The 11,412-nt window shown below is 40.7% G+C and overlaps 2 protein-coding genes across 2 annotated transcripts in view; one reads left to right on the forward strand and one right to left on the reverse strand.

Annotated features, from left to right (window-relative positions):
* The window catches only part of cxxc1a (CXXC finger protein 1a), a gene marked incomplete at both ends in the record, with an annotated part of 10,021 nt that extends 4,015 nt beyond the window's left edge, over positions 1-6,006 (reverse strand). Inside the window, 6 exons of the mRNA XM_079226421.1 lie at positions 88-288; positions 1,266-1,421; positions 2,832-2,968; positions 3,287-3,387; positions 3,880-4,121; positions 5,929-6,006. Coding sequence (XP_079082547.1) covers positions 88-288; positions 1,266-1,421; positions 2,832-2,968; positions 3,287-3,387; positions 3,880-4,121; positions 5,929-6,006 — 915 coding nt within the window. The remainder of the gene's footprint in view (positions 1-87; positions 289-1,265; positions 1,422-2,831; positions 2,969-3,286; positions 3,388-3,879; positions 4,122-5,928) is intronic.
* Positions 6,007-7,159: 1,153 nt separating this feature from the next.
* LOC306744105 (uncharacterized protein) lies at positions 7,160-11,285 on the forward strand. The gene is made up of 4 exons (XM_079226685.1): positions 7,160-7,280; positions 8,106-8,230; positions 9,204-9,536; positions 10,780-11,285. Exons 1-4 carry the CDS (start codon positions 7,162-7,164, stop codon positions 11,043-11,045), a joined length of 843 nt encoding a protein of 280 aa, XP_079082811.1. The 5' UTR covers positions 7,160-7,161; the 3' UTR covers positions 11,046-11,285.
* Positions 11,286-11,412: the final 127 nt, after the last annotated feature.

Here is an 11,412-nt window from a genome sequence, read left to right on the forward strand (position 1 = left end):
GGAAGTAGCATCACACCACCTGACGTAGCATCACAACACACCACAGGAAGTAGCATCACACGACAGGAAGTAGAAAGGTGTACTGACCAGGTTTTGGTACCCGGCAGCTTTGTACTGCTCATACAGCTCCAACTCGCTCTCGCTGAAGGCCACCTCTTCATCATCATCATCATCATCATCATCATCATCATCCTCATCCTCCGTCTGATGCCCCGCCCCTTTCCTCAACAGGCCGCGTGCCCTGGCGCCGCTCCGATTCATCTCCTCTTCTTTGACACGAAGCATCTTCTATATATATATATATATATGTAGATATAGATATATACATAATAACTCATCAATAACAACACCATCAGTTTGTGGTGTCTAACAGCTGTGGATATATATATATACACAGACTATATACGTATATACGTATAAACTTGAGACTACACAAATACACTTGAGACTATATAAACCTGAGACTATATAAACCTGAGACTATATAAACCTGAGACTATAGAAACCTGAGACTATATAAACCTAAGACTATATATAAACCTGAGACTATATAAACCTAAGACTATATATAAACCTGAGACTATATACATATAAACTTGAGACTATATATAAACCTGAGAATATATACATATAAACTTGAGACTATATATAAACCTGAGAATATATACATATAAACTTGAGACTATATAAACCTGAGACTATATAAACCTGAGACTATATAAACCTGAGACTATATAAACCTAAGACTATATATAAACCTGAGACTATATAAACCTAAGACTGTATATAAACCTGAGACTATATACATATAAACTTGAGACTATATATAAACCTGAGACTATATATAAACCTGAGACTATATAAACCTGAGACTATATAAACCTAAGACTATATATAAACCTGAGACTATATAAACCTAAGACTGTATATAAACCTGAGACTATATACATATAAACTTGAGACTATATATAAACCTGAGAATATATACATATAAACTTGAGACTATATAAACCTGAGACTATATAAACCTGAGACTATATAAACCTGAGACTATATAAACCTGAGACTATATAAACCTAAGACTATATATAAACCTGAGACTATATAAACCTAAGACTGTATATAAACCTGAGACTATATACATATAAACTTGAGACTATATATAAACCTGAGACTATATATAAACCTGAGACTATATAAACCTAAGACTATATATAAACTTGAGACTATATAAACCTGAGACTATATGTAAACCTGAGACTTACCCGGGCTCGGACCTCACACTGCCGCAGGCGACACTTCTGCCGGATCTTGTTTGGACCTCCGAACTTCTTCATGTCTTTGCAGAAGTCACACAGAGCGCAGTCCTCCGTCCTCAGGCAGGCGTCACACTCTCCACACATCCGGGCCGAGCGCTTGATCTGGTTCACAGACATTAAAACACTGAATATACTAAATATAATCCACACGTTCATCCAGAGCCGGGTCACCGGGGACCAGAATCCACATGGAGGATCCAGAACCTCGGAATAAACTTTCCTAGGAGGAGCTGTGACCCTGATAGCTCACTTCTGGTCCAATTAAATGCCAGGTTACCTGTGAGACAGTCTAGTTACCTGTGAGCCCCGCCCCCTGTCAGTCTAGTTACCTGTGAGCCAGTCTAATTACCTGTGAACCCCGCCCCCCGTCAGTCTAGTTACCTGTGAGCCCCGCCCCCTGTCGGTCTAGTCACCTGTGAGCCAGTCTAGATACCTGTGAGCCCCGCCCCCTGTCGGTCTAGTTACCTGGGAGCCAGTCTAGAGAGACAGACAGGCAGAGAGACAGCCTGTGAGCCCCGCCCCCTGTCGGTCTAGTCACCTGTGAGCCCCGCCTCCTGTCAGTCTAGTTACCTGTGAGCCCCGCCCCCTGTCAGTCTAGTTACCTGTGAGCCCCGCCCCCTGTCAGTCTAGTCACCTGTGAGCCCCGCCCCCTGTCAGTCTAGTTACCTGTGAGCCCCGCCGCCTGTCAATCTAGTTACCTGTGAGCCCCGCCCTCTGTCGGTCGGGTTACCTGTGAGCCCTGCCCCCTGTCAGTCTAGTTACCTGTGAGCCAGTCTAGTTACCTGTGAGTCAGTCTAGATAACTGTGAGCAAGTCGAGTTACCTGTGAGCCCCGCCCCCTGTCAGTCTAGTTACCTGTGAGCCAGTCTAGTTACCTGTGAGCCCCGCCCCCTGTCAGTCTAGTCATCCGTGAGCCCCGCCCCCTGTCAGTCTAGTTACCTGTGAGCCCCGCCGCCTGTCAATCTAGTTACCTGTGAGCCCCACCCCCTGTCGGTCTGGTTACCTGTGAGCCAGTCTAGTTACCTGTGAGTCAGTCTAGATAACTGTGAGCAAGTCGAGTTACCTGTGAGCCCCGCCCCCTGTCAGTCTAGTTACCTGTGAGCCCCGCCCCCTGTCAGTCTAGTTACCTGTGAGCCAGTCTAGAGAGACAGACAGGCAGAGAGACAGACAGGTAGAGTGACAGCCTGTGAGCCCCGCCCCCTGTCGGTCTAGTCACCTGTGAGCCAGTCTAGTTACCTGTGAGCCCCGTCCCCTGTCGGTCTAGTTACCTGGGAGCCAGTCTAGAGAGACAGACAGGCAGAGAGACAGACAGGTAGAGTGACAGCCTGTGAGCCCCGCCCCCTGTCGGTCTAGTCACCTGTGAGCCCCGCCTCCTGTCAGTCTAGTCACCTGTGAGCCCCGCCCCCTGTCAGTCTAGTTACCTGTGAGCCAGTCTAGTTACCTGTGAGTCAGTCTAGATAACTGTGAGCAAGTCGAGTTACCTGTGAGCCCCGCCCCCTGTCAGTCTAGTTACCTGTGAGCCCCGCCTCCTGTCAATCTTGAGCTGGGAGGTAGAGCTCCCGTCTTCGTCAGGTTTGTCCTCCCTCTCCATCTCTTTCTCCTCCTTGGTCTTCTTCAGACGGTATTTAATCTCCAGAGACGGATCTTTGTCTGTAGGGGGCGAAACACAGTTAACGGCTAACACAGAGCTAACACACAGTTAACAGCTAACACAGAGCTAACACAGAGCTAACAGCTAACACAGAGCTAAAACACAGTTAACAGGTAACACAGAGCTAACAGCTAACACAGAGAACTCTATCTTAAAGGAGCAGTGGGCTTCATTTAAAATCAGACGGGAAATATAATATTCATAACTACGTTTCTTTAACATTCATATCCACTCTTCACACATTCCTCCATGTTTCCAAACCCTGTTTCTACAAACCCTCGTTCCGCTACCTGAAGGCACCACGTTACTTCACTGACCTCTGCAGGACGGACAAAACCAAACTCTGATGGGTTTAGCTGCTTTCTCTGAGACGCCAACACAGTGTCCATGAAACCACTCGGCACAGCTGTCACACCCTCTGACAGACAGACAGGCAGAGAGACAGACAGGTAGACAGACAGACAGGCAGAGTGACAGACAGGTAGACAGACAGACAGGTAGAGAGACAGACATGCAGACAGGCAGGTAGAGAGACAGACAGGTAGACAGACAGACAGACAGGTAGACAGACATGCAGACAGACAGGTAGAGAGACAGACAGGCAGAGAGACAGACAGACAGGTAGAGACACAGACAGAAAGATAGAGAGACAGGCAGGCAGAGAGACAGACAGGTAGAGACAGACAGGTAGAGAGACAGACAGGTAGAGAGACAGACAGACAGGTAGAGAGACAGACAGGTAGAGAGACAGACAGGTAGAGAGACAGACAGACAGGTAGAGAGACAGACAGACAAGTAGAGAGACAGACAGACAGGTAGAGAGACAGACAGACAGGTAGAGAGACAGACAGGTTAGTGTAAACGTTCTGATGTTGGTTGTTGTTATTATTTGTGTAACTTCAGTTCTTACATCATGAAACAGTTGATGTCTGGTTTCCTGCAGACACAGTACACAGGACCTCTGGGGGTCTTCATGGAGACCTTTACTCCTTCACCTCCTCCTCCTCTTCCTTCACATCCTCCTCCTTCTTCTTCTCCTCCTCCTCCTTCTTCACCTCCTTTTCCTCCTCCTCTTCCTCCTCCTCCTTCTTCACCTCCTTTTCCTCCTCCCTCCTCCTCCGGGTCTCGCTCTGCTCCTGCAGCCTCCTCCGACTGAGGAGAACAAGACAGCAAATGATACACTTCAAAGTAAAACCTCTTTCAAAGTAAAACATCAGACCAGCTCTTATTAGACCAGTTCTTATTAGACCAGGTCTTATTAGAACAGCTTTTATAAGACCACATCAGACCAGTTCTTATTAGACCAGGTCTTATTAGAACAGCTCTTATTAGACCAGTTCTTATTAGACCAGGTCTTATTAGACCAGTTCTTATTAGACCAGTTCTTATTAGACCAGCTTTTATAAGACCACATCAGACCAGGTCTTATTAGACCAGTTCTTATTAGACCAGGTCTTATTAGAACAGCTCTTATTAGACCAGTTCTTATTAGACCAGGTCTTATTAGACTGGGTCTTATTAGACCAGCTTTTATAAGACCAGATCAGACCAGGTCTTATTAGACCAGGTCTTATTAGACCAGCTCTTATTAGACCAGGTCTTATTAGACCAGCTCTTATTAGACCAGCTCTTATTAGACCAGGTCTTATTAGACCAGCTTTTATTAGACCAGCTCTTATTAGACCAGCTTTTATTAGACCACATCAGACCAGGCCTTAGTAGACCAGCTTTTATAGGACCACATCAGACCAGGTCTTAGTAGACCAGGTCTTATTAGACCACATCAGACCAGGTCTTATTAGACCAGCTCTTATTAGACCAGGTCTTATTAGACCAGCTCTTATTAGACCAGGTCTTTTTAGACCAGGTCTTATTAGACCAGCTCTTATTAGACCAGGTCTTATTAGACCAGCTTTTATTAGACCAGCTCTTATTAGACCAGCTTTTATTAGACCACATCAGACCAGGCCTTAGTAGACCAGCTTTTATAGGACCACATCAGACCAGGTCTTAGTAGACCAGGTCTTATTAGACCACATCAGACCAGGTCTTATTAGACCAGCTCTTACTAGACCAGGTCTTATTAGACCAGCTCTTATTAGACCACATCAGACCAGGTCTTATTAGACCAGCTCTTATTAGACCAGGTCTTATTAGACCAGCTCTTATTAGACCAGGTCTTATTAGACCAGCTCTTATTAGACCAGGTCTTATTAGACCAGCTCTTATTAGACCAGGTCTTATTAGACCAGCTCTTATTAGACCAGTTCTTATTAGACCAGCTCTTATTAGACCAGTTCTTATTAGACCAGCTCTTATTAGACCAGCTCTTATTAGACCAGCTCTTATTAGACCAGCTCTTATTAGACCATGTCTTATTAGACCAGCTCTTATTAGACCAGTTCTTATTAGACCAGCTCTTATTAGACCAGTTCTTATTAGACCAGTTCTTATTAGACCAGTTCTTATTAGACCAGCTCTTATTAGACCAGCTCTTATTAGACCAGCTCTTATTAGACCAGTTCTTATTAGACCAGCTCTTATTAGACCAGTTCTTATTAGACCAGCTCTTATTAGACCAGCTCCTATTAGACCAGTTCTTATTAGACCAGGTCTTATTAGACCAGCTCTTATTAGACCAGCTCTTATTAGACCAGGTCTTATTAGACCAGCTTTTATTAGACCACATCAGACCAGGTCTTATTAGACCAGCTCTTATTAGACCAGCTCTTATTAGACCAGCTCTTATTAGACCAGCTCTTATTAGACCAGGTCTTATTAGTCCAGCTCTTATTAGACCAGCTCTTATTAGACCAGCTCTTATTAGACCAGCTCTTATTAGACCACATCAGACCAGGTCTTATTAGACCAGCTCTTATTAGACCACATCAGACCAGGTCTTATTAGACCAGGTCTTATTAGACCACATCAGACCAGGTCCAGATGGAAACCATCAGACCTGGCCGTGGAGACTCTGGTCCGCATTAAAGGTCCGGACTCTGCAGGCTTCCACGTTACAGTGTTTATTTCCATGCATTATTGTATCAGTCACGTGTAATCTGTGCGTGCGTGTGTGCGTGCGTACGCGTGTGCGTGCGTGTGATGCTGCAGGTCCAGCTGCTCCGTTATTCTCCTCCATCAGTGAAACATCTGCATGAGAAGAAGTCCACGAAGAAGACTCACCATGAGGACGCTGCGGCTGCTCCGGCGCAGAAGAAGAAGCAGAAGAAGAAGAAGAAGCAGAAGAAGAAGAAGAAGAAGAAGAAGTCCTCCGGGAAGCCGCCGGACCTCCGTCACATTTCACTCATTTTCATCCAGAATAAATGTGTTGAAGTCTCTTTGTTTCCGCTGCTGCTGCTTCTTCTTCTGCGCGCAGAATTAAAGCGGCAGCAGCGAGAGAAAGGCCGCTGCAGCGACGCCTGCAGGCCGGAAACGCAACGACACCCGGAACCCGGTCTGATATCATCAATATAATTATAATTATATCAATATAATAATGACAATAATACTAGGAATAGTAGTAATAATACTACTTATAATAAATACAATCCTTATCATAGTAATGGTAATAATAACAATGCTATTTATTGTGTAATATTAATAATAAACATGATAATAAACATAATAATGATAACAATCAATATTACAAGATGATAATAATATTAATAAACATGATAATAAATGTCATAATAAATAGTATGGTAATTATTATTAATAGTATTATTATCATGATAATAAACATAGTAATTATGATACTAATCAATAATAATAATAATAAATGATCATTTTAAAGTCCGTTCTCATTGAGTCCAGGAGGCGGCAGCACTCAAACTCTTCTTGTTGTCATTATTATTATTTTAATTTATTGTATTATAATACAATTTCATTATTACAATATTAAGGGAATTATGTGTATGATATAATATTATTATTATTATGAATAACACATGAATATAACAACAATAATAATAATAATAATAATAATAATAATAATAATAATAATAATAATAATAATAAACGTAAAGTAGTAAAGTCTTAAATACACTGGACTACACCCTCCTGTGTGTGTGTGTGTGTGTGTGTGTGTGTGTGTGTGTGTGTGTGTGTGTGTGTGTGTGTGTGTGCTGCTCTCGAAATGAGGAGGAGGCGGTCACACGCATGCGCGCGCTCCAAACACAACGGCGAACCGTTTATGAGAAGAGAGACTGAACAAAACAACGAAGAAGAAAGAAAGAAAGAAAGAAAGAAAGAAGAGATAAAGAAGAAGAAGGAAATAAAGATGAAGAAGGAAATAAAGAAGAAGAGTCTCAGGTGGGAAACTTTTCTTTATTTCAATGAAGTTTCTCTCTTTGACCAGAAACATAAATATTGTGTTTAATTGTTTGCTTTAAATATTAAGTTTGTATTATTAATAAGATGATTATTCATCTTTACTGATGGTGTTTTATTTACACTCTAATTCATAAAGTTCATAATGATGAAATGGATTAAATGTGTTTGTTTTAATGGTTCTCTTTTATATTATTTTAAAGTATTAAAGATAAACAAAGATCATTATCTGCCTGTAAACCCATTCATATGTTTATGTTGATAATTTAGCACTTTTATTTTTAGTTTTGTAGCATTTTGAGCTGCGTTTCATTTTCATTATTACTATTAACATTTTTATTACTACTAATGTTATTACTGTAATTACTATCATTATTATTATTATTACTAATGTTATTACTGGTATAATTATTATTATTGCTAATGTTATGACTGTTATTATTATCATTATTGTATTACTAATGTTATTACTGTTATTATTATTGCTAATGTTATTACTGTTCTTATTATCATTATTATTATTGCTAATGTTATTACTGTTATTATTATTATTACTAATGTTATGACTGTTATAATTATCATTATTATTATTACTAGTGTTATTAATGTTATTATTATCATTATTATTGCTAATGTTATTGCTGTTATTATTATCATTAGTATTATTGCTAATGTTATTACTGTTATTATTATTATTACCAATATTATAACTGTTATTTATGTCTTTAAATTAATAACAATATAGCTGTTGTTGTGATGTATAACCGCAGATCAATAATTAATGTTAACGATCGGTTGACTCGGCAGGATGGACGTGACATCACACCGCGGTGGCTCTGACATCACTGTGAGCAGAGCCAATCAGAAGCCGGTCCAATCAGAATGCATCTCCGTCCAGCCAGCAGCCAATGGGACGCTCCCGCATCACGCAGGTGAGACAGTCCTTCACTTCCTGTTTGATGACATCACACAGGTGAGACAGTCCTTCACTTCCTGTTTGATGACATCACACAGGTGAGCGGTCGTGGTTTCACCCTGAACTGAGACTTACAGGATGGACTTCCTGTCGACCGCAACGATACAAACATTGTTTACTATATTTTATAATAACTTACTGCATCAAATGTTGAGCTCATTCTTTTATATTCATGGTCATGGGAAGCGTTTCTCGTTCTCTTCTTCTGTGGTGGTGAAAAGTAACAGATTTCAAGGTACTTGTATGTAACTTGTGTACTAGTAGTATTACTTGTATGTAACTTGAGTACTAGTATTATTACTTGTATGTAACTTGTGTACTAGTATTATTACTTGTATGTAACTTGTGTACTAGTATTACTACTTGTATGTAACTTGTGTACTAGTATTACTACTTGTATGTAACTTGTGTACTAGTATTATTACTTGTATGTAACTTGAGTACTAGTATTATTACTTGTATGTAACTTGTGTACTAGTATTACTACTTGTATGTAACTTGTGTACTAGTATTATTACTTGTATGTAACTTGAGTACTAGTATTATTACTTGTATGTAACTTGTGTACTAGTATTACTACTTGTATGTAACTTGTGTACTAGTATTATTACTTGTATGTAACTTGAGTACTTGAGTATTATTATCTGCTACGTTATTATCTTACTGTCAAGTTTCCAACCAGGAAGTAACCCTTCAAAATAAAACGTGACTGGATGTTTATTTCAATATATTAATATCAAATATATAAACAAGTACATAATATACTTCAAGTGCCAACTATAAAAGCACCGCCGACCCTGATATCTTTAAAACAACGACTTTTATTACATGTAGAAGAGTATTTTTACTTTGACTTAAGATCCGGGTACTTCTTCTTCTGTGGTGTTTCATGGCACCAATCAGGCAGTAATCACATAACGATGTTTCAGAGGAGGCTCCGCCCCCCCGGCTCTGTGATTGGTCAGAGGACGGAGACACCGGCGATGACCCTGTGACGGACGGCTCCTCCACCAATGACGTCACTCGCCTGCTGCCGAGCCAACAGAAACGGAGCGTACCTGAATCTGACACCTGTGATGTCACCTGTGATGTCACTCTCTGTCGCTCATGTGTGGACAGCACTCCTCCTCCTCCTCCTCCTCCTCCTCCTCCTCCTCCTCCTCATCCTCCTCGCAGCACCAATCAGAAGCGTCTCTCCTCCACTAAAAGCCACGCCTCCTTGAGGTCGGACGCCGCCCACATTAAGGAGGTCGCTGGAGACGGTGAGCCAATCAGGTTTGAGTAGAGATGTCATGTGATTAGGATGTTAGGGTTCATCCTCTGGAGATCAGGAACAAAATAATTATGAAAGTATATGTATGTATATATTTATATGTATATATTTATATATATATATATATATATATATATAAGTATATGTATGTATATATATATATATATATATATACACATACATATACATATATATGTATGTGTATGTATATATTTATATATATGTAAGCATATATATGTAAGCATATGTATGTATATATATATATATATATATATATATGTAAGCATATGTATGTATATATACATACATATGCTTACATATATATATATATATATACATATACATACATATGCTTATATATATATATATGTATATGTATGTAAATATACATACATACATATATACATACATATACGTATATATGTATGTATATGTATGTGTATGTATATATGTATATATATGCATTTATATATATGTATGCATATGTATGTATATATATATGTATGTATATATATATATATATATATATGTAAGCATATGTATGTATATATGTATATATATATATATGTATATATATATGTATATATATATATATATATATATATATATATACATATATACATACATATATATGTATATGTATGGATATATATATATATATGTATATATATATATACATATATATACATACATATATATGTATATGTATGGATATATATATATACGCATATATATCAGACAGACAGTATTTCTCTCTGAACAGTTTATCAGAGGACACCTTCATCGTGGACGTCTGCTTATCTCTCTGATAAAACCAGAAGTTAACTCCCTCAGAGCAGCTGATGTCTCTATGAATGATGCGTTCACTGTCTCTGTCCTGATGTCTCTATGAATGATGCGTTCACTGTCTCTGTCCTGATGTCTCTATGAATGATGCGTTCACTGTCTCTGTCCTGATGTCTCTATGAATGATGCGTTCACTGTCTCTGTCCTGATGTCTCTATGAATGATGCGTTCACTGTCTCTGTCCTGATGTCTCTATGAATGATGCGTTCACTGTCTCTGTCCTGATGTCTCTATGAATGATGCGTTCACTGTCTCTGTCCTGATGTCTCTATGAATGATGCGTTCACTGTCTCTGTCCGGATGTCTCTATGAATGATGCGTTCACTGTCTCTGTCCTGATGTCTCTATGAATGATGCGTTCAGTGTCTGTCCTGACTTCTCTACAGACTGGTGCGTTCATTGTCTCCTGGCTTGTCTGTTCTGCGAGCTGCCGTCCATGTGTTCGGCCGTGGGGGAGTGTCTGGTCTGCGGAGTGGGCGGGGCCTGTTGTTGCGACGACGTGGTTGGCTGCTGCTGCTGCTGGGGGGAGGCGGCCTGCACGGAGGAGGCGTGCGAGGCTGCGTTGGATTGTGGGATACAAGAGGACTGCTGCGGCTCGTCCGACTGCCTGGAGGTCTGTTTGGACTGCTGCTCCATCTGCTTCCCCTCCTAGACCGGCCAATCAGAGACGGACTACGCGATGATGTCACAGCACGTCTGGAGCTGCATCTGGAACGAATGCACGTGTTGCGTTCACTAACAGTCGGAGAGTCGGTGCTCCTAGAACTCGTCCACTGAACTTCGTTAACGTCTGCAGAATAAACTGATGATGTTTGTGATTGACAGCCCAGTAGGGGGCGGGACAGGAAGTGGGTGTTTTCTTGAAGCAACATGACAGGACGTCCAAACAGGAAACAGGAAATCACTGAGATGACAACGCCACATGACCCCTGACCCCAGCACGCCCAACATCAAAGACATACACACGCACACACACACACACACACACACACACACACACACACACACACACACACACA

This window comes from Taurulus bubalis (assembly GCF_910589615.1).
Source record: "Taurulus bubalis genome assembly, chromosome: 11".
NCBI lineage: Eukaryota > Metazoa > Chordata > Actinopteri > Perciformes > Cottidae > Taurulus > Taurulus bubalis.

Coding starts and splice junctions, on each gene's coding strand:
- LOC306744105 (XM_079226685.1), top strand. CDS start 7,162: ATGAGAAGAGAGACTGAACAAAACAACGAAGAAGAAAGAAAGAAAGAA. Junction 7,281..8,105: donor ATAAAGAAGAAGAGTCTCAG/GTGGGAAACTTT, acceptor TTGACTCGGCAG/GATGGACGTGACATCACACC. Junction 9,537..10,779: donor TAAGGAGGTCGCTGGAGACG/GTGAGCCAATCA, acceptor ACTTCTCTACAG/ACTGGTGCGTTCATTGTCTC.